This window comes from Ursus maritimus, unplaced genomic scaffold (genome assembly GCF_017311325.1).
Source record: "Ursus maritimus isolate PB19 unplaced genomic scaffold, ASM1731132v1 scaffold_7, whole genome shotgun sequence".
NCBI lineage: Eukaryota > Metazoa > Chordata > Mammalia > Carnivora > Ursidae > Ursus > Ursus maritimus.
Genome location: NW_024426885.1, coordinates 28,534,347 through 28,557,991, shown reverse-complemented (window position 1 = coordinate 28,557,991; position 23,645 = coordinate 28,534,347). Strand labels below are relative to the sequence as shown.

The 23,645-nt window shown below is 47.3% G+C and overlaps 2 protein-coding genes across 2 annotated transcripts in view; one reads left to right on the top strand and one right to left on the bottom strand.

Annotated features, from left to right (window-relative positions):
* The window catches only part of CNNM1 (cyclin and CBS domain divalent metal cation transport mediator 1), a 55,518-nt gene extending 48,176 nt beyond the window's left edge, over window positions 1-7,342 (top strand). Inside the window, exons 8-11 of the mRNA XM_040623838.1 lie at window positions 3,844-4,027; window positions 4,158-4,307; window positions 5,953-6,054; window positions 7,014-7,342. Coding sequence (XP_040479772.1) covers window positions 3,844-4,027; window positions 4,158-4,307; window positions 5,953-6,054; window positions 7,014-7,093 — 516 coding nt within the window. The 3' untranslated portion in view covers window positions 7,094-7,342. The remainder of the gene's footprint in view (window positions 1-3,843; window positions 4,028-4,157; window positions 4,308-5,952; window positions 6,055-7,013) is intronic.
* Window positions 7,343-11,195: 3,853 nt separating this feature from the next.
* GOT1 (glutamic-oxaloacetic transaminase 1) overlaps window positions 11,196-23,645 on the bottom strand; it is a 32,081-nt gene continuing 19,631 nt past the window's right edge. The window contains exons 6-9 of the mRNA XM_008705020.2: window positions 22,425-22,575; window positions 22,179-22,344; window positions 21,294-21,436; window positions 11,196-11,763 (exon numbers count right to left, since the gene is read on the bottom strand). Coding sequence (XP_008703242.1) covers window positions 11,624-11,763; window positions 21,294-21,436; window positions 22,179-22,344; window positions 22,425-22,575 — 600 coding nt within the window. The 3' untranslated portion in view covers window positions 11,196-11,623. The remainder of the gene's footprint in view (window positions 11,764-21,293; window positions 21,437-22,178; window positions 22,345-22,424; window positions 22,576-23,645) is intronic.

Below are 23,645 nucleotides of genomic sequence, written 5' to 3'. Positions count from 1 at the left end.
TTAAGCCAGGAGAACCTGCAAGACTCCAAAGAAAGCTTCACATTCGGGCAGACTATGGGCACGTTAGAGAACTGGGTTTGATGGTGACTCTGGTGCAGGCCGTGTGCCAGCTTCTTTTCGGTCATCAGATGCTGATAGACTTCAAGCCTACGAAGCAGTTATTGGGGCACCTGCCCTAAAGGATTGTGAGAGGAGGCCTAGTGCCAGCAGGGACATTCACTTACAGTGTATAGAGCCCAGGCTGAGATGATTGTCCCTGGAGAGCAAGAGTAAGGATCTTTAAACCAAAATATCTAGGTTGCAGGGGTACCATTATTAGACTCTGGAGTCTCCCCCTCTGGGAACTTGGAATCCCACCGTCTCACTTCTGCTTCCATCTCCCTGGCTCCAAAGAGCGAATAGCACTTTCCCAGGCAAAGTGCACAGCGTAGGAGACAGTGCACTGGCTAGGAATCTAAAAGCTTGCTAACTGTCCGACTTTAGACAGTCCCTCAACATTTCAGGACCTCGTTATCTGTACAGGTGGGGATCACAGGAGCTCTCATACCTACCCCCCCCCCAGTCACTATGAACAGCAAGGAAAGAATACATATCCCAGTGCTCTGTAAGCCATAATGCGCTCTATGGATGGAAGGTTCCATCCTTATATCCCGACCTCTACCTGCAAAAGCAAGCTCTTGTGGGTAACACTAACACTAGGGCTTCCACCAACATCTGATCACCTAATATCCGTCCTATCTCTTTAGAATATTTATAGCACTTCCAGCAATGTATATGATTCCCCCCCAAAATTAATCTAATGATGTTTTGAGTAAGAAAAAAGAAATTGCAAACCAATTTGGTGAAAAAGCTATCAAGCATGAATTTGTTACTGTCAGTAAATAATAAATTTATCTGTGAGCTTCCTGGTCGTACAAGCAAAGAGGGCAAACATAGTGGGGTACTTGGATTCTCATCTGGTGTAAGGAAGTACATCATTTACCTAGAGAAGGGAGCTTTTTCCTGGCAGTAATTTCTTGAAGGGTTTGTCAAACGGATTTCTATAGGACTATGGAAGGCATCAGAAAAAAAAATACATATTGGCTTCATCTGCAGTTTTGCCAGGGTTTCTGTTCTTCATATGGAGGTTTCTTATTTCACGCTTCTATGCAAGCTAGGGGTCCAGTATGAGAGCCGAGCATCAGTGAAGGCAATTATCAAGGGAAGCCAAGATAATAATTGATTACAGGGGGCGTTTCCAAGAGTCCAGAGCTGTGGTTCTCACCCGCGGTGTGCACTGGGATCACCGGGGGAGCTTTAAATGATCCTGATGTCCGTGCCCCACTCTCAGAGATTTGGATACAGTTGCTTAAGGGTGTTGCCTGAGTATCAGGATATTTTAAAGCTTCCCAAGTGATCCTCCTGTGCTGCCAGGGTTGAGAAGCGCTGTCCCAGGAGGCAGGAATAATTAGCTTGTCACTTCGATCCGTTCTCTGGAGCACTGCAAGCCCGACCCAGCAGCATGGGCTGAGTCACAGACAGTTGGCGGGGAAATCTCTGATACATGCCCGATATTCTGTGTGATTGACTCAGGATAAGGTTTAAGACTGAGCGTAGGCTCCAGAGTTGACATCTGGGGAAGTTTCGGAACCTGACTTCTCCTCTCACTTCCCAACAGAGGGGTCTGCAAAAGTCGACAATCACATTGAACCTATTGAAGACTTTAGACAAATGCTAAGTTGAGGACCCCGTCGTTGCATGCCATGAAACACAGAGTATATCATTTTGACCTGGAAAGTATCAATGCATTGCCACTTTATCTATTTGACTCCTTTAAAGGGAGAAAAACAAAAACCTGAGCAGGACTGTGGCTGATTCTAACTAGGTCTTAAGCCCGTGGTTCTCAGAGCGTGGTCTCCAAGCCCGCAGCCTCAGCATCACCTGGGAACTTGTTAGAAATGCAAACTCTCGCACACCACCCCAGACCTAGTGAATTAGAAACTTGGAGAGTGGGGTGCAGCAATCTTGTTTGAACAAGCCCTCCAGGTGATTCTGATGCTGAAGTTTGAGAATCACCGTTTTAAAGTATCAAGAGAACTGTATTTGTCCTGTCTAACGGACGACAGCACGGCGGGGGGTTGGGATCTCTGCGTGTGTGTGTCCCATAAGAATTGCCAAAAGACACGCATTCTTAATTGGTGTCTTGTGATTAGATTAGTTGGGCTTAGAATCTGCCTGAACTGCATGCAAGATATCCTGAAGTCTGTAAAGGATAATGTCCAACAGAGTAATGAGTTCCCGACTTGAGGGAAAATAGATTTCTCTGTATGAGGAGGAAACAGTCATTGTCAGGACGGTTGTCAAGGTTAGGTATTTTGGTGAAGATTGTAATCTAACATTCGGGATGAGTACTAAATAACTTTAAAACATTTTGGAGTAATTGGAGGACTGTAGGATCTAGAAAATGTAGGGAGAACATGAAAGGATAATAAAGCAGGAAAAATTAACTCACCCACTCAATCAAAATGACCAGAGCAACAGCCCACGCAGAAAAGAAAGGAGGAACGCCGCTGTGTGAGGAAGGCAGGAGTAGGATGAGCCCCAGCGGATGGAGAGTCAACCCAGAGCATGTGAGGACGGAGCAGTCTAGGCTTGACTCCAGGCCTTGGGTTCGACCATCACCCACAGCCCCCGGGGAGGCCAGGCGCGGGGCACACCCAAGCCACCAGGGAAAGGAGGGCCTGGAGCGCAGGTGCTGAGAAGCGGGCAGTTGACCAGGGGCCACTGTGGGAAGTGCCCTTGCCAGACACCAAGCCAGCTTCAAGCCACCTCTGTTCCAGTGTGGAAATCTTAACCATCCCCTCCCCCGTTTCGAGCCACGCATCCTTCCTGTTCCCACATGTGATACCACTCCCACCCCCGAAGGAAAGAGAAGCACTATGAGCAGTCTGTGGTTTTGCCCGTCTGGCTAAGTGCAACAAAGACGGGAGGAGGACACTGAAGGGGCCGTGGGACGTGGGAAGGACGTAGCGCCGTGTGCCATTTTCACTTTTCACCCAGGGCCTTTCACTGATTAGCCGTATCACGTTTCTGTGTTGGGTGGTGCAAAAACCAGCCCGATTTTACTGGAAACGATATCAGGCAGACATACACCCAGAGAACAGGGATGACCGATAAACCTTTCCGTATTCCAAAAAAGACATTTGATCCATACTCTTCCTGCCTGGAATTCTGGAAGTTCCCTTCTGGTCTGGCTAAGCCTGACTCTCTAGATGCTTTTACTTGTAGGTGAGGCTTTACACATGAGGAAAATCACGAGTCAGACTCCCATGATCTGAGGAGGCAACTGGGAGACCTCTGCTGTGCCCTTCTCCCACACGGGAGCATGAGCCCACATCCGGCCAAGTCCAAATCAGAAGTGCCTGCATGCTCTCGGGCCTCCGCTCCCAGCCTCCCGACGGGAGGACCTGGAGCAGCAGAACTTCCCTCCCCACAGTCCCCGCCGCCGACTGACCCTTGAGAAGAGGGCCCTTTGGCAATAGTATCAGCACGCCTTTAAAACTTCCCTGCGGGCAGCTACCCTGCTCACTACAGGTACCCTCCATCCTCTCCCGAGGCTCCTCCAGGTGCACCGAGGAGCCCGGAGCTAATAAAAATGAGAGTGGGGACTCACTGTCTCTCAACTGCTAGGCTGGTACAGCTTGGGAAAGGACCCAGTTCATGGATCCTAGGCCGCGAGATCCGGGGTTCCAAAGCACCCTCGTAGAGCTGCTTCCGAGCTCGGAGAAGCTGACCACATCCAGAGACCACATCCAGCTGCCCAGCTCCCCTTGAGCTTCCTCCCCCTCTGCCTCTTTCTCCTAGATCACACGGCAGCAGTACCAGAATGCGCTCACCGCCTGCCACATGGACAGCTCACCCCAGTCCCCCGACATGGAGGCCTTCACGGACGGAGACTCCACCAAAGCCCCTACCACCCGGGGTACGCCCCAGACCCCCAAGGATGACCCTGCCGTCACCCTCCTGAGCAACAGGAACAGCCTGCCGTGTAAGTCAGTGGGTGGGTGGGCTGGGCGGCCCATCCTCCCTCACCCCTGCCCAGAGCTGCCATCCTGGGCCAACTGGAGTCTCAGGTCTTCTCCAGAACAGATTGCTCACACACTTGCTATCCTCCCCAGGCAGCCGCTCAGATGGGCTGAGAAGCCCTGGTGAGGTCGTGTACCTGAGGATGGAGGAGATGGCCTTCACCCAGGAGGAAATGACGGACCTCGAGGAGCAGAGCACGCAGCAGCTCTCGCTGTCTTCTGCAGCCATTCCTACGACAGCAGGTCAGGGAGGAAATCGGGGTCGTCGCCGTCGGGCACTGGGATGGCCCAGGGAGAGCCGGGCGAGGGACTCCAGCCCCCGTGTAATGTTTCCCACCTCCTCACACAGCGAGCGAGGGAAGGGAAACTCGCACATACCAAGCACCAGCCCCTCATCAGGCCCACCGCTCCATTCTCCCAGGAAGACAACATGTCAGGCAGTGGTAAGATCAGGTTTGCACCTGGATTCAGATCCCGGCTCCTTCATTTAGGAGCTATGCAATTTTCAGCAAGTTACATTAACCTGAGATTCTGTTTCTATTTCCTGATCTTAATAGATAAGTTTCTTCCTATGTTAAGGGATCTAAATCACGGTGGCTAGGTCATCAGGTAGCTTTGGGCATAAGTGAGATAGCTCATACAGAGGGCACCTCACAGTGCTTGGTACCGTGCTGCAGGCATAGGAGGTAGTTCTCATTAGACCTACCTGACAGATGAGGGAACTGAAGTCAGCCATCACTCTTACTGGCGGGGCTCTTCCCTTCCTTTGAGGTGATCTGTAGGACTTGTCCTGGGCTCTGAGATCATATCACCTCCCTCGGAGACTTTCAACGCTCCCGTCTTGGCAGTGGTGTTGCTCTGAGCCCCCTGTGTCCCACCAGTCCTGAGATCCGTCTGTACTGCCTCACTGAGATCTCCTTCTCAGAGCCTTTAGCCGTGCCTATGCCCCACCCCCGGCAAGGCAGCTGTTACCCCACCTGGCCGCCTAGCCCTGCTCCATTCCGTAGTCTGAGACCCCTCAAGTCCAGAGCAATGACCCAACAAGTGCTCGTCCATTTTTGTGGTGAGACAACGTATTTGAACTTGTGGCTAACTCAGAGTATCTGGGACATACATAGTCACCACGCCAGGACCTGGATCTAGAACTGATGTTCTTTTTCTGCCTCAACACTGAATTTAGTAGCCAAAGCACGAGAAGTTTTATCAAAGGAATAAGAATGGAGAAGATAGTCTTTGGAGTTCCTCTTGTCCATCGTCCTTGTGTGATACGGGCCCTTGCGTGAGGACACTGAGCCCTGGAGAAGGGGCTTGTCTGGTCTTCACTGCATTGGAAGCAGGCTCAGCCTTGTGGCTTTGCATGTGGTGCAGTGTCCATTACCCCGCTCCGCCTCCCAGCTCAGGTTCTTACCTCACTCGCATTAAGGGCCTGGGCCTCTTCCTGGCTTTGAGATCCTGTGCCTGTCTGAAGCCCCACTGGGTTCGGTGGGAGTAGAGGCCTGTGCTTAATTGTTACTGAGTCCTGTGATTTCCTAGGTCTGAGCAAATACTGGAAGGAGATATCCCCACCTCAAGGGTCTCAAATGTGCTTTTGGTCTGGCAAAGATACTGAACAGAGAACATCACGTCCTCTTCACTGCTCTCCTGCCAAATAACGTTTGGATAGTTGGATTCTCGCTCCTGATCTCTTTGTTCCTTTTGTGGCACTAAAAAGACCCTTGCTAACTAACGAGAGCCCACAGCTCCGTGGGCATCCCTCCCTGTTGCGGCCACCACGGCCTTGGCTCTGGTTTTGAACTGCCACCTGCTGAGTGACATCAACCAGAATCCCCCTTCCTAGATCCCTGGGCGTTGGGGAGACTTGAGTTCTTTCTTCTGTCCTTTCTCTCAGCATCAGATAGTGAATGTTGTAACATCAACCTGGACACAGAGACCAGCCCCTGCAGTAGCGACTTTGAGGAAACCGTGGGCAAGAAGCTGCTGAGAACTTTGAGTGAGTAGCTCTTCACCCAGATGAGAGCCTCCCACCACCTGGTTACTAGAAAAAGCATGTTAGGGTATTACTCCTGGAGGAGGAACCATTGACTCCTCGTGGGAACCTTATGACGTACACCTGTGAAAATCCGTAACAGGGCCTGGGCCAGTACTGTGCCCTTGATAGTTTGGGGATGTGTCCCATTTGGTTGGTGGTCGTCTAGGACAGGAGTCTGCAAGCCATGGCCATGGCCAAATCCTGACCTCCCTCTCCTGCCTGTTCTTGTAAATCAAAACTTACTGGGTGGTAGACCCATTTGTTATCTGTGGCCACAGTGGCAGCGTTGAGCAGTTGCAGCAGGGACCAGATGGCCTGCAAAACCTCTAAGATTTACTATCTGATCCTTTAAAGAAAGAATTTGTGTCCAGGAGACTCAGTAGAAAGGAAAGCCATATACTTCATGGAGGGAAGTCGATAGCAGAAAGAACAAGGTGAAAAATACTCCTTCCTAAAAGCAACAGAGCTGGGAACAGATTGCCCCTCCCTCCTTGAGGACAATTATGTGATCACCCCACCTGCCCCATTGCAGAAGGAGGGCTGTTTCCAAGCTACAGAACGTAGATCCGTGGGCATGGCTCCCAGCTACACCCACCAAAACCCTGGCTAATGGAACGTCGAAGGCTGGGAGACCAGTCTTCTCTCAGGGGTGTGGCCGTGAGTCGGACCAGGGCCTTCAGAGGATGGAGAGGTGATCTTGAGGCATTACTCAATCCTCTGGGGGGAAATCTCCATTCCACTGACACTCGCCTGGCTTTTTGGAGATGTCTCAGGTAGAAGGTGTTGCCCTAATCCTTCAAGATGTGAATATGCTGGTCTCTACCAGGAGTCCGTGCAGATGACGTCCTGCCAAACTGTCAAGGGCTTTGCGTTTCTGCTCCTTCCTGGCCGGAGACTGATCCTTACAAATTGTTTTCCAGGTGGTCGAAGACGGAAGAGGTCGCCCGATGGAGAGAGAGCCTCCGAGGAGAATTCCAATTTGATGCCTCTGATCACATGATGGGGCAGACAGTGTTTGCTGGGTGTGTGAGATTCAGCTTTGAGGGAGAACCCACCCTCCCATCTTCTGCGTCTCCCGAGGCCTCCCACAGGTGACAGAGCATTCTGCTTTCCTTACCACCTCCTCACCCCTAGCTGTCAGTTTGGCAGATTTTCCCTTGTTGCCTCCAGTTTGACTCAGAGCCTTGCTGTGGCCATCATGGATGCAGGTGCCTCCGAACGGTCTCTTCCACAGTACTGTCTGGGACTGGAGAAGAAATGACCCCAAGCTGACAATGCCACTCTGGGACCCCTGACTCCGTTTGTGTTCTTTGGGATCCCCGATGCCATATTTCATGCTTCGCTTAGCTCAGAAGGGGCCACCGGCTCAGAGGCAGTGGAGTAGCTGGTGTGAGGCTTAGTGCGGGAGGTGCGCTGAGATTTCCTCCCGGACTTTACGGCAGTGGGACCCGGCTAGGTTGGCATGGGATGGTACAGAACAGAAAACTGCCGGTGACCGGTTTCCTGTTAGATAAGGGTTCTAGCAGCCAGGGAAGCGTGTCTGGCTGGAATGAATGGAAGGACTGTGAGATGGAACCTCAAGTCACCGTTTTTTCCCAGGGACACATCTTTTTGGCTCCCATTCAGCAGTTCTTGATCCAACAATAAATCTGCTCTGGAAGAGGAGGAGCAGAGAGCAGAGACCCTTTTGGGAGCCAGAGATGGAACTTCAGGTTTTAAGTTGAAATCAAAGCAAACAAAAACTTAACGTAGAAAAATTCTAAGCCGTTAAAGCAAGTTTAGCCATGACAAACCAAAGAGTGCCCAGGTCAGCCAAGAAGGATGCAAGCTCTCGTGGGACTTCAGTGTGCATTACACAGGAACACTGAAGAATCGCTCTTCTTTTTCATCTGTTCCCACCCCACCCTACCCCTTACTCCTCCCCAGCAGGTCCGCTAAGTGTACTTTATTCCAAGAACTTACTAGATCTTATTTCACCTGGATGTTGGGGCAGATGCAATTCCAAGTATGGCCACCAGATGGCAGAATGACTCCATACCTACTTCAAGAATAAAATTCAGATCACTACCCACACAACCAACCAACCTTCAGGGGAAATGTGGGGTTAAGTGAAGGTTGTCTTTGGGACACCTGTCTCCTTTCTATCTCCCATCTCTTGAGTTTCCTCTGTCAGGGATCCAGTGATCTCATTCGCCTGCTCAATCTCCAAACCATTCCCAAAACTTTCCCTGGGATATACTATCCAGGCTTACCTTGCCTTCCCCCAAAACCATTAATCTCACCCCCCCACACCCATTCAATCAGCAATCACAGGGGGAGAGGGGGAGACTGATAATTCCTCTGGGTTATTTGCATCTCAAAAGAAAATGCTAACCCAAAGGAACCTTTAACTCAGGGGTTCTTAATTTGGGGGTCAGTCACCCCAGGTGGGTCCATTATTGGACTTCAGAGGGTCTGTGAAACCCCTAATACTGTCAGAGTTTAATGTATGTGTTCTTATGTGTGTTGTCCAGAGGGCTAAAGCTTTCATGAGATTCTCAAAGGTCTCAGACCCACAAAGGGTTAAAAACCACTATTTTAGTGAAACTTTCAGCCCAAAGTTTCTGCAATGCAGAGTGAAGTGAATAGGGGGCAGTTTGAGACAGACTTTGAGAGACAAGTGGTCTTCTCCGGTGTTTATCAAACCGATGGGGAAAGCTGGCACCCACCAAGAAGTCAAGGTCTTTGGAAATCCTTGGCACACCCCAGGGTACTGTTACCACACCCCCACGTAACTTTGTCCCCACTTCCCCACCAAACCAGAGCAGGTGTTGCAGATGGGAGGGCCACAGCACGTGGAAGGAAAGCCTTTCCAGCTGGAGATGCCCTTTCCAGCAATGGATGATTGACTTCTCCCCCCTTGCCTGGCTCTGCCTGAGGCTCAGCATTGCATGACCCCTAGAGAACCCCACAGCTGCCACCCACCCCCAACACCTACTCCTGCCTAATAGGAAGAGGCAAAGTGTCAACCCCTCCGTGCTGGGCACCTGAGACCCAAACCAGCCAACAGTGAGTTTCAAGCAAGAACTCTCATCATGCAGTCTTCTTGCCCGGCTGGCCATTGGCCCAACGGGGCCTGCCTGGCTAGTCTTCGTTTCATTATCCCTCAGGCCACAGGGCTCAGGCCACTGCTGTTGTTAACTTACATCCATCCCTTTGCAAAATCCCAAAGGAGCCTGTCACCACTCCCCTCCCTATTCCCTGCTCCGTTCCCCGAGATTTTCTTCAGGTTAAAAAAAAAAAAGTTTAAAAAAAAGGACTTTAAAATAAAGCATTTATGAAGCTTAATAAATTGTAAATAATTTTTAAATAAAATGAAAAAGCTTTTCCCGGAATGTTTTTCTTGCCCCTGGAAGAGCTCAGTTCTAAAGTGATTTCACATTGGAGATGAAGGCTGGGGGGAGCACACGGAGTTCTCTCAGCCCAGGCCCACCTGCCGAAGAGGGGGGCTCTCAAGGCCCGGTGTGAGGCTGCAGCTAAGGTTACAGGAAAGCACTGGCGCTCTACTCTGGGCCCCAGATGGGTTAGGTTTTGCTGCAGCGAATGCCAGCAATGAAAAGTAAAACCCAAATGAGAAGCCAGAGTGTGAATGAGGACAAGAAGTACTAAGTCGGTCGTGAGAAGGACTGGCATTTGTTGAACCCACATGATGGGCGAGGCACTGTGCTGGGCGCCTTCCAAGTTCAAGGTCTTGGGGGCCAGCCCCTGAGACAATGTGCTGGGCGCACTGCCTCGCCTCCGCAGACCCTTTGGAGAGGAACCAAAGTGGCACAACTCCAGCAGTTTCCAACCAGAGGCTGGGAAAAGTCACAGGGGAGTGGGCCGGGCGTATTGGTCAATGTTAAGCCAACCAGTGCCAGGAGGCAACAGCCAGACAGGTGAGAAGGTAGGTGTGTTTGGGCATTTAGCGTCTTTGTGGAAGGAAGGTTGGAATTTGACACCTACCGTGAGGTTTCTCAAGCCCCCACCAAGGTCAAGGTCAATGAGTGGCCTATGGACAACCACAGATTCCTCCCAGGAGCCCCCCCAGAGTCTGCTACCCTTACTAGCAATAATCATAAATGACAGTAGCAGCTGTCTGGGCGAAGACTTTCTGTGCCAAGTACTGTGCTCATTTCTGACTCAAAACCAAAAACTTCCTGCGAAGTTCAGTTTACGAAACGGGCTCTGAGTCACTAAGTGGCTTGCTCAAGGGTACCCGGCCAGGAAGCGGCAGAGTCTGGAGGTGGGAGTGCCCCTCCTCCAGAGGAGACGACATGTGTCAGAGACAGTCCTGCCTCTGAGATTCGCAGCGTGTGCCTGCAGGAGAGGCCCCGAGAAGTCCGACTACGGTAAAGAAATCTGTGGAACTCCCTAAGCCCAGCTCTCCCCAAACCAAACACGAAACACTTTTTTCACGTGAGCTCGGAGGGGACTAGAACACTGAGGGGAACACCAGCCGGTATGTCAGGATAGACTGAGGGCCCAATTCCCGTTGATTGGAGCTTTAACACAAAAGCATATTTCAACACTTTGGTAGGGACATTTTCATTTAAAGAAGTGTTTTTAATCATTTTTTCACTCGTGTCTTCCCCTGAGAGAAAAACTAAATTCTCCCTAACAAGAGAAATGAAATACTAAGAACCTAGACTTTATGGGGTAGGTCTGCCCGTTGGAGGGCCACACACCATTTTAATGTCTCAGGCTTCTTTGGCCCCCTTGGAGGCACTGTCACCTTCTAGTTTTTTCTCTAGCAACTAGCAAATCCCTCTAGAGCATTCATTTTAAACTGTGGGTTACAACCCATTAGTGGATCACAAAATCAATTCCATGGGTCTCAATCAACTTACATGTCTTTAGTGAAACAGAACCCAACAGGACAGAAAATATCCGAACACACTGCTCACAGAAGGGTAAATACTGTTGTGTTAAAGTTCCATTTCAGTTAAGTGTGGGTGTGGGTGCGTGTGTGTATGAGAGAGAGAGAGAGAGAGAGGCAGAGAGAGAGAGGTGTAAGTCTATTTCTTACCTTGCTTGCCCTAAGGGACACAACCATGCAAGAAGAGCAGGAGACAGACACTGGGTAGAGATGACAAGTTTTAATGACACAGCCAACACTCACAATCGCAGTTGGCTCTTCAGACAATCTGATCTTTGGGGCAGGATTTTGTGCAGAGTCAAGCAATACAGAGAAGCACAGGAGCGAGAGGCAACATTCTGGCTTCTAGAGCGGGAGCAAGATAACTACGTCTCATGATCAAAATTCCTTTTTATTCTTCTTAAATAAAAACCTTAATTTGCTCTGGCCTTGCAAGGGGCTCTGATCCCAGGCCCCCGTTTCTTTACAAGGGAGGCTGGCCTCGTGTGGGGCCCCTTAAACAGAGGCCACCTCACCAGAGCAGATCAGCCCTCCGGGGTCTCCCTCCGTGATACACACAGCGAGGTGTTGGCGCAGGCAGGGGACACGCGGGACAGAGGGCCGCTTTGGTGGTGCTGGTCGGGTGGTGTTTCTTCACTGGATTTTGGTGACTGCTTCATGGATGGAGGTGGCCACATAATCTAGATTTTTCGTGGTTAAGCCACACATGTTGATACGACCACTGGGCAGCAGATAGATGTGCTTTTCGTTGACCAGATATTCAACCTGCTTGGCTGTTGAAAACCAAAAGGAACACGATGAGAGTCGTAGCCCTCTCAGCAACAGGTGTTCAGAGATTCCATGACAACTGCCATTTTTCCCTCTTTCCCCCAACACAGAGAAGCAAAATAAAAGGAGCTAATTTGTCCAATTCAAAAACATAGGGAAGTATGCTCATTTGATTCCTATTTCTAGGCCCCAGAAAGTTTAATATGGCTCCTCCTGATGGGAAATTTTAGTCTGGGACTACCTCTCAACGGAAGCTCGCATGTTACCTTCACCGGGACACCCTTTTCAAAACAACCCTCAGACTTAAGCACATCCCATTGATATGAAAAACTGGTTTGAAGTGCTTCCATTAGCTCTTCCTTCACCCCTGGAAGGAAGGGGGTTTGCTTACCCCCAAACACACAGCAGCAAACTCCCTTTGACGTTTCCTTCTCACAACGCACCGTGCAAGGCCCGTGCTAGAGGCAGTGGGTGAGCGCTGCATGCGGGAACCACAGGCTGAGACGCTGCCAAGGCCCCTGTGACCTGGCCCTTCTCAGGTCCCTCATTCACACACACACAGGAGGGCTAGCCCGCGTGTTTGCCGAAATGCTCACATAGGAAACAGCAAGGGACTGCCTAGCCTTCCCTTATGCCAGAATCTCTAGAGATTTTTGGTTTATTGCAAAGCCACGAGACAATTTTATTTGATTTTTGCCTGACTAATTAGCACTCTTAATTAGTACCATTTTGAAGGAATGGGTAATTGTCATGGACTGAATGTTTGTGTCCCGCCAAAACTTCTAGGTTGAAATGCTAACCTCTAATGTGATGGTGTTAGGAGCTGGGGCCTCTGGCAGGTAACGAGGTCTGGGTGACGCCCGGAGAGTAGAGCCCTGCGTCAGCAGGACTGCCCTTGTGAGAGACTAGAGAGCTGGTGTGCGTGTGTGCGCATGTGCTCTCTTTCACAGCAAGGCAGCCAGCTGCAAACTAGGAGAGAGCCCCCACCAGAACTGACCACGCTGGCCCCCTGATCTCAGACTGCCCCGCCTCCAGAACCGTGAGAAAGAAACGTCTGTTGTTGAAGCCTCCTAGCCCCTGGTATTTGGCTACATCAGCCCAAACTCGGATGGCAATAAAATCTTAATAATCAGAGGAACAGAGGGAGGCAAGAGGGCATTCGAGTAGGGGAGCTCATTTCATCTGGTCCCTTGAATTTAGCTAGATAACTATCAAATCATTCTGAACACCTAGGAATTCAACCTGAGATCTAAGAAAGGAATTGCTGGAATTCTACAAATAGAAAGACCACCACTTTTTGCAAGGTATGCAGTGAATCGGAGGGGATTTATTGGAAGATAAATGGCAGAGGAGGGAGCCTCCCTAAGCCAGCTACTGGAAGTGATAGAGCCCTGGGGCGCAAACTCGGAACTTTTAGAAATCTGCTCTGGTAAGAGACGTCCCTGCCTGAAAGGTGCTCAGTTGGCCAAGAGGGGCAGAATCCTAGGTGGGACAGAGCGGTCTCAGGATCCCCGGGCTCACGGAAAGAGTGGGGGTGCCCGAGCCACTCCAATGCTTGGGAAACCCACTACAGTCAGTGAGCTCGGGAATGGCCTCTCACCTCGGTTTGCCATCAACCAGGGACCTGCTGCAGAATTGGGTGACTGCTCTCCATCCAGGGGGGCCCCTGCAAGCGGCAGGCCCTCGGCAGCCCTCCTCCCTCCCCGAGGACTGACTCGGGAGCACACCGCAGGGGGCTGCAGAGCCTGGCGCACACAAAAATGAAGACTGCATTTCCCCGAGAGGTTACTGAAGAGAGAAGGCCACGATCATTCAGCTCTGGGGCTGGAGATCAGGGCTTGGCCATTTTCATTTTCATCCTCTGAAACGACTCGGAAAACCTTCGGGGAACAAAAGCCACACAGAAGAACCCGAAGCAGCTTACACTGAGCCTGGCCCCCCGGAAAGGGGCGGTGCAACTCCATCCAGGCAGACACCTGAGAGCCAGCGCAGCAGGCCCCCCCAGAACACCAGGCGAATGCCAAGTTTACCGAGCACCCAGAACTGCACAACTCCAGCACTAGAGGAAGATAGTATATAGAATTTGACGTTTCTTCTTATGATTCTTTCATCTTTCAGTTTAAAATTTTCCTTTTTTTTTCTTTTTTTCCCTTTCAACTAGTTTCTTATTTTATCAACTCTTTATTTTTAAGTCATTTTTTAACACTCATTTTTACATTTACATTTTATAGATATACTCTTCATTTCTGGCTTCTGGCTTCCTTTCACCGTATTCAGTTTTGGTTTTGTATATATATGTTTTGCTTTCTTTACAATTTTGGGATTGAGTGTCTTCTAACAAACAGACCAAAATACACCCAGGAACAGGTGGATCACCCTGTTTTGTCCACCTGGGAGATTATATTCCCTCTTCCCTGACCCCCCTCTTTTTTTTTCTTTTTCCTTTCATTTTGGTTTATGACCTCTTTGCACTTGTCTAGTGTTTTGCTTTGGTCGTGGTTGATATTTTGATTTTGTTCCCTCATTCATCCATTCTTCTCTGGGCACAATGACTAGAAGGAGGAATTCACAACAAAGGAAAGAACCAGAGGTAATACTCTCTGCTCCAGATCTAATCCATATGGATGTAAGTAAAATGGCAAAGCTGGAATTCTGGATAACGATTATAAAGTTACTAGCTGGGCTTGAAAAAAGCATAAAAGACACTTGAAAATCTCTTCGTGTAGAAATAAAATCTAATCAGGCCAAAATTAAAAATGCTTTAACTGAGATGCAGTGTAAATTGGATGCTCTAACAGCCAGGGTAAATGAGGCAGAAGAGAGAGTTAGTGACAGAGAAGACAAGATGATGGAAAGGCAGGAAGCTGAGGAAAAGAAAGAAAAAAAACCTAATGGATCATAAGGGGAGGCTTTGAGAAATCAGCAATATCTTCAAGTGAAACAATATTAGACTTATTGGGGTCCCAGAGGAAGAAGAAAGAGAGAGAGGGACAGGAGGTATATTTGAGAAAATCATAGCTGAGAAGTCCCCTAATCTGGGGAAGGAAACAGGCATTCACGTTCAAGAGGTAGAGAGAACACCCCCCAAAATCAATAAAAACAGATCAACACTCCAACATATAATAGTGAACCTTGCAAATTTCAGAAATAAAGAGAAAATCCTGAAAGCAGCTTGAGGAAAAAGCTCCTTAACCTACAGTGGTAGAAACATTAGATTGGCAGCAGACCTATCCACAGAGACCTGGCAGGCCAGAAAGGGCTGGCATGATATATTCAGGGAACTAAATGAGAAAAACATGCAGCCAAGAATACTTTATCCAGCAAGGCTATCATTCAGAATAGAAGGAGAGATAAAGAGCTTCCAGGACAAACAAAAACTAAAAGAATTTGTGATCACTAAACCAGCCCTGCAAGAAATATTAAATGGGCTTCCTGTAAGCGGAGAGAGAGCCCCAAAGTAACATAGACCAGAAAGAAACAGAAACAATCTACAGAAACAGGGACTTTACAGGTAATACAATGGGACTAAATTTATATCTGTGAATAGTCACTCTGAATGTAAATGGGCTAAATGCTCCAATCAAAAGACACAGGGTATCAGCTTGTTTAAAAAAGCAAGACCCATCCATATACTGTCTATAAGAGACTCACTTTAGACCTAAAGAAACCTCCACATTGAAAGTGAGGGGGAGGAGAACCATTTATCAAGCCAATGGACATCAAAAGAAAGCTGGAGCAGCAATCTTCATTATCAGACAAATTAGATTTTAAACAAAAGACTACAGTAAGGAATGAAGAGGGACACTATATCATACTTAAAAGGTCTATCCAACAAGAAGATCTAACAATTATAAATATTTATGCTCCTAACTTGGGAGCAGCCAATTATATAAACCAATTAATAACCAAATTAAAGAAACATATTGATAATAATACAATAATAGTAGGGGACTTCAACACCCCACTCACAGCAACAGATAGATCATCTAAGCAGAAGACCAACAAAGAAGCAAGGGCTTTGAATGACACACTGGACCAGATGGACTTCACAAATATACACAGAACATTCCATCCTAAAGCAACAGAATACACATTCTTCTCAAGTGCACACGAAACTTTCTCCAGGAGAGATCACATCCTGGGTCACAAATCAGGTCTCAACCGGTACCAAAAGACTGGGATTATTCCCTGCATATTTTCAGACCACGATGCTTTGAAACTTGAACTCAATCACAAGAGGAAATTACTAAGGAACTCAAACACTTGGAGGTTAAAGATCATCCTACTAAAGAATGAATGGGTCAACCAGGAAATTAAAGAACTAAAAAAATTCATGGAAACAAGTGAAAATGAAAACACAACTGTTCAAAACCTTTGGGATACAGCAAAGGTAGTCCTAAGAGGGAAGTACATAGCAAAACAAGCCTTTCTCAAAAAAATTAGGAAAGTCTCAAATGCACAAACTAACCTTACACCTAAAGGAGCTGGAGAAAGAATAGCAAATAAAGCCTAAAACAAGCAGGGGAAGAGAAATAAAAAGATTAGAGCAGAAATCAATGAAATAGAAACCAAAAGAACAGAACAGATCAATGAAACTAGAAGCCGATTCTTTGAAAGAATTAATAAGATCGATAAACCACTGGCCAGACTTATCCAAAAGAAAAAAGAAAGGACCCAAATTAATAAAATTATGAATGAAAGGGGAGAGATCACACCTAGCACCAAGGAAACAGAAACAATTTTAACAACATATTATGAGCAACTATATGCCACACATTAGGCAATCTGGAAGAAACTGATGCATTCCTAGAAATGTATAAACTACCAAAACTGAAACAGGAAAAAATAGAAAGCCTGAACAGACCCACCAGCAAGGAAATTGAAGCAGTAATAAAAAATCTCCCAACAGATAAGAGTCCAGTACCAGATGGCTTCCCAGGGGAATTTTACCAAACATTTAAAGAAGAACTAATACCTATTCTTCTGAAGCTGTTTCAGAAAATAGAAAGGGAAGGAAAATTTCCAAATCATTCTATGAGGCCAGCATTACCTTGATCCCAAAACCAGACAAAGACCCCACCAAAAAGGAGAATATAGACCAATATCCCTGATGAATATGGATGCCAAAATTCTCACCAAGATACCTGCCAATAGGATCCAACAGTATATTAAAAGGATTACTCACCACTAACAAGTGGTATTTATTCCTGGGCTGTAAGGATGGTTTAACATTTGCAAATCAATGTGATACATCACATTAATAAAAGAAAGGACAAGAACCATATGATCCTCTCAACTGATGCAGAAAAAGCATTTGACAAATACAGCATCCTTTCTTGATTAAAATTCTCCACAGTGTAGGGATAGAGGGAACATACCTCAATACCATAAAAGCCATCTATGAAAGTAAATATCATTCTCAATGGGGAAAAACTGAGAGCTTTTCCCCTAAAGTCAGGAACATGACAGGGATGCCCACTCTCACCACTGTTGTTCAACATAGTACTAGAAGTCCTAACAACAGCAATGAACAATAAAAAGAAATAAAAGGCATTCAAATTGTCAAAAAAGTAGTCAAACTCTCACTCTTCGCAGATGACATGATACTTTATGTGGAAAACCCAAAAGACTCCACCTCAAAATTGTTAGAACTTGTACAGGAATTCAGCAAAGTGGCAGGATATAAAATCAATTCAGAGAAATCAGCTGCATTTCTATACACTACCAATGAGACAGAATAAAGAGAAATTAAGGAGTCGATCCCATTTACAATTGCACCAAAAACCATCAGAGACCTAGGAATAAGCCTAACCAAAGAGTTACCTCTAGGATAGGATCTGTACTCTAAAAACTATAGAACACTTATGAAAGAAATTGAGGAAGACACAAAGAAATGGAAAAACATTCCATGTTCATGGAAGAATAAATATTGTTAAAATGTCTATGCTCCCCAGAGCAATCTATATGTTCAATGCAATTGCTATCAGAATACCATCAACATTCTTTACAGAGCTGGAACAAATAATCCTAAAATTTGTGTGGAACCAGAAAAGATCTCAAATAGCCAGAGGAATGTTGAAAAAGAAAACCAAAGTTGGTGGCATCACTGGACTTCAAGCTATATTACAAAGCTGTAATCATCAAGACAGTATGGTACTGGCACAAAAACAGACACACAGATCAATGGAACAGAATAGAGAACCCAGAAATGGACCCTCAACTCTATGGTGAACAAATCTTCGACAAAGCAGGAAAGAATATCCAATGGAAAAAAGTCTCTTCAACAAATGGTGTTGGGAAAATTGGACAGAAGAATGAAACTGGTCCATTTCCTTACACCATACTCAAAAATAGACTCAAAATGGATGAAAGACCTACATGTGAGACAGGAATCCATCAAAATCCTAAAGGAGAACACAGACAGCACCCTCTATGACCTCAGCTGCAGCAACTTCTTGCTAGACATGTCTTCAAAGGTAAAGGAAACAAAGGCAAAAAAGAACTACTGGACTTCATCATGATAAAAAGCTTTTGCACAGCAAAGGAAACAGTCTACAAAACCAAAAGACAGACGACAGAATGGAAGAAGATATTTGCAAATGACATTTCAGATAAAGGACTAGTATCCCAAATCTGTAAAGAACTTATCAAACTCAAACCCAAATAACAAATAATCCAATCAAGAAATGGGCAAAAGACATGAACAGGCATTTCTCCAAAGAAGACATCCAGATGGCCAAGAGACACATGAAAAAATGCTCAACATCACTGGGCATCAGGGAAATACAAATGAAAACCACAATGAGATACCACCTCACACCAGTCAGAATAGCTAAAATTAACAAGACAGGGAACAACAAATGTTGTGAGGATGCAGAGAAAGGGGAACTCTCCTACACTGTTGGTGGGAATGCAAGCTGGTGTAGCCACTCTGGAAAACAGTATGGAGGTTCCCCAAGAAGTTAAAAACAGAGCTACCCTATGGCCCAGCAATCGCACTACTGGGTATCTACCCCAAAGATACAAATGTAGTGATGCGAAGGGGCACCCCAATGCTGATAGCAGCAATGTCCACAATAGCCAAACCATGGAAAGAGCCAAGATGTCCACTGAAAGACGAATAGATAAAGAAGATGTGGTTCATATATACAATGGAATATTACTCAGCCATCAGAAGGGATGAATACTTAACCATTTATATTGACATAGATGGTACTGGAGGGTATTATGCTGAGCGAAATAGGTCAATCAGAGAAAGACAATTATCATATGGTTTCACTCATCTGACGAATATAAGAAACAATGCAGAGGATCATAGGGGAAGGAAGGGAAAACTGAATAAGAAGTCATCAGAAAGAGACACAAACCATGAGAGACTCTTAACTATGAGAAACAAACTGAGGGTTGCTGGAGGGGAGGTTGGGGGGGAAAAGGGTAACTGGGCGACAGGCATTAAGGAGGGCATGTGATGTGATGAGCACTGGGTATTATATGCAACTGATGAATTACTGAACATTGTATCTGAAACTAATGATGTATTATATGTTGGCTAATTGCATTTAAATTTAAAAAAATAATCAGAGGAACAAACACTACGTGCCAGGCAGTGTTCTAAGCACTTTATAGTAACTCAGTTAATCTTGATAATAACCTTGTCTTTCCCATTGTACAGATAGCGCAGAGGGAAGTTAGAAGACCTTAGTCTTCTAAGCTAGTCAGTGGTGGGTCTGCGATTTTAAGGCAGGCAGTGTAACTCCCAAGTCTGAGCTCTTAGCCATGAGGCTAAGCTGCCTCCGTATGGAAGCAGAAAATCTGGACCCTGTACGCAGGGCTACCATGGACCCTTCCAAACAAAGTGACCTTCCGAATTAGCCTTGGCCAGCGTGAACTGTGTGAATTACAGTCATGCGAGGAGACGAGGCCTAACCTCACACACCATCAGAGCCACAGGCACACCATGTCTAAAGCTGAAGCCCCACTGGCAGGCGTGGTTCCAGGGCTCCAACCCTGTTTTTTGTTTATTTTTAAGATTTTATTGTTAAGTAATCCCTACACCCAGTGTGGGGCTCAAACTCATAACCTCGAGATCACGAGTTGCATGCTCCACCACTGAGCCAGCCGGGTGCCCCAACCCTGTTTTGTTTTGTTTTGTTTTTTAAATGAAAATGAAACTTCTCTGCATTTTTCAGGGGCAGGGAGCATCACAGCTGAGAAGCTAAACTTATGGACTCTTTCCCAAGAAAAAGGCCAATACGCCTACACACAATTTTTCAAATATCAGTTCAGGGGCTTCACAGATGTCCTAGAGTAGGACACAGACGACAGGCGGCAAACCCCTGCTGTGAGGGACAGAATGTCATAAAGGAAGCACCGGCAGCGTGAGCACGGCAGAACCGAGGCGGTGGGTGCAATCCCTGCAACTGCTCTGTTCTAACATTTCTCCCAATAAAATGTTGGGAGGGAAAAACAAAACCAAAAACATGTTTTTGAAAAGGGTAAAGAGTGCCAGGTGCTAAAAATATAACTTCCATGTTACAGGCACAGGTTTGTTCTCACCAGTTTTAAACTCATAATAAAACCGACTTCCTACTCTGGAGAGTGGGATAATACGGGTATTTCATGGGGAGACATCCCCACCTTGTGAGCCTTTAGAATACACTACTAAATACCATTTCCATTACACTTAATATTTTAAGAACCGTAAAGGATGATTTTACCTATTTAAGCGAACTAATGCCCTACTCCAGAATCACGAGGACACCTATAGCTAACTGACTTCTACTTTTTGGGAAGCCTCATTTGCCCCCAAAGTATTCCTAGGGGTCTACAATATACAGTTGCCACCACCTTTCTTGTTTATATTTCCTTCTGCTTTTTCTGAGCTCATTTCACACAGGCACCCTGATGGCCCTGGTTTACTGTGTTGCCCAGCACCTCTGATGTTCCATTTACTTACCCACACCAGGCACAAACTGTCCCTAGAGCCATGGGGACACAAGCGCCACACACAGGCGAGTAGCCACATCAGCACTATGTGACCCATGGCTTGCCTAGTAGGTGCTCAGGAATTACTTACTAAATGAATGAATCCTCTATCCGCAGAAGGACAACTTTCAATGGGCTCTCAACTCCAACTCCCAATCTAAGTTCTTATTTATGAAATAGAAAGATCACTCCATCACCTCTTTTTTCAGGGCAATGCTTGGAGACTAGGGAAGACCAGTTAAGACATTAGGTCCCTGAATAATCAGGTATAATAATTATACTTAGGATTAAGGAAAAGACTAAAGGTGCCTGAGCATTTACGAGAGACCTTTCATAAAGCAAGGCTCCGGGCTACAAACGCTGTTACTTCCCAGCCCACAAAAATGAAAATACCCTAGTTACAGGTCAGTAGGTTTTCACTAAGAAAACCTAACTTGTTCTGGCCCAAAGTCATGGTTGACCAAAGAGGTGACAGCTAAAGGAGCCAAACCCAAGAACCTGGAGAGCTGTGTCTGATGGTGAGCATTCGAGGTGGTTGGGGGACACTTACGGTTCAAGCCGGTGAAGCTGAACATTCCAATTTGCTCAGTGATGTGGTTCCAGGTTCCAGGAGTCTTGAGGGCTTCTAAGCGTGCCCTGAGTTCAGATCTCATGGTCAGAATCCGGTCAGCCATTGTCTTCACGTTACCTGTCCTGAGTGGACAGCAATATAAATATCAATCCAGATAGGACGGATAGATGGCTCACAGAAGCACGCAGGTTTAAAAAATGTTATTTAATCTACATGCTGAAAATGAGATCACGACCTGCCTGTGACAGTACGTGGATGCCGGGATGGGTGGACGAGCAGACCAGAGAGAGACTTACCAGGCAGGAGGAAGGGAGTGAGCTTCTGATGGGGTTTAGTGCTCGTCTTGGATCTACTGGCAGTAATACCACTCATGTTTTAACCCAGAACTCACCTAGGTATTGACCCAGACGGGACAATGTATTTTATCAGGCCTAATTAAGTAGACGGGAGATTTAGCTACTATATAAAAATTACTGTTTCAAAATAAGGCAAAATATATGCAAATTAAATAAGAATGAAGAGTCCCCAAATTGTCACACTGACTTGCAGCTGGGTAATCTATTCTACCAGGAATTCCTTCCTGTGTTTCCCAACTGTTAGGGAGGAAGCCTAGTGCTGGGAGGGCAGGGGAAACTCCCCATTCATCGAGTGCTTCCTCCTCTGCGCCGACGCTGGGTTACTCACACGTGTGTGTGATACTCATGGGAGTAGGTGCCAGCCTCATTTTACAGAAGGACCTGAGACTCAGTTTAAAGTAATTTTGTCCTGCCTCTGCCAAAATCAAAGGAAGAGACGGTTACATGTAACGGGACAACTACTGTTCTGCACTCCCACGCCTCGCCCGTCGGGCTTCATGCCCCTTACCATTCCTTAAAGAGCTCAGGGTTAGAGAGGGTACAGGCCACAATTCGCGCTCCCTGAGCGGGGGGGTTGGACCAAGTAATTCGCACAATCTTCTCCATCTGGGAAAGGACCCGCAGGATGCTATCGGGATCTTTTGCAACCACGGTCAGATTGCCCACTCGCTCATCTAAAGGGAGGGATGAGAGTCAGCTCAGAGCACTGGGGCGGGTGGGGCGGGTCAGGGCTGTCACTCGGGAGAGCACTCACTGTAGAGCCCGAAGTTCTTGGAGAAGGACTGGGCGCAGAAGAGCTCAAATCCTTCAGACACAAAATAGCGAACGGCCCAGGCGTCTCTCTCTAGGTCTCCAGATGCAAAGCCTTGATAGGCTGAGTCAAAGAAGGGGAACAGAAACCGGCGCTGCGAGGAAGGAAAGCGAGTCAGGGCAGGAGATCCTTCTGGAGCCAACCTCAGACACCAGCCTTCCTTCCCCAACTGGTGCCCGTACAGAATTTCTAACAGTACCCATTTCTCCTCGCTCTCCCTTCCTGCATTCAACCACCACTTTACATCTGTCTCTGTTCAGCTAAATACCAACCAACACACCTAACAATTGCAGTAAACCTCATTTTTTTTTTTAAGTATATTGTCCTAGAGTGTCAAGCCGCCACTTTGCCAAGAGGACTCATTTGTGAGGCACGGAGGTAGTGTCCTGTGTCGGTGGAGTCTTCCCTCTGAACTCCTGGTGTGATAAGCTTAGTCAGCTTGGTCTCCCCAGGGCTCCCCAACAACCTTGGGGCTAGTCTACTGGGCACTCAAGACAAAGGAGACTGCGGAGTCCCTACTCTCACCCCTCCGACCTCCTCAAAGGACTCCCCACAACTGAGCTTGCCCCTCCTACTGGGCTCGTGCTCTGGGTGGACACCACTTCTATGCCTCCAACTGTCCAAGCCAGAGGCCAGGGTACATCCTCCACTCCTACCCCAGCAGCTCCTCCCAACCACGTCCCACTTCCTATCACCCTATCTCCTGGGAGCTCGAGAGTCCTTTCAGGTCTGCCCCGGCCACGGCCTGCATTCAGCTCCCCGTCAGCTCCCACCCAGATCCCAGCAACAGCCTCCTAACTGCTCTCTGGGCCTGTCTAATCCTGCCTCCCTCTGATCTACTCCCTGCTACGTAGCCTGAAGAGTTTTGATGACATCAAAGTTTTTCAGTGGCTCCCCACTGCCCTCCAAATAAAGTCCAATGCTCTGCACAGGATCTGGCCCCCATTTACCTCTCACTACTCACAACCCCTCAGAACTCTAGACTGTACCGAGAATTACTTCCAGTTCCTTAAATGGGCTTAGACTTCTGCCTTGGGCTTTGATCACACTCCTCCCTCCGTAGGGAACATTCCATCCCTGCCAGCCCCCACCTGGCCTCATCCTTCAAGTTTCAACATGGCTTCTTCTGCCACCAATGCCCTCCCAACACGCATGCGCACATAC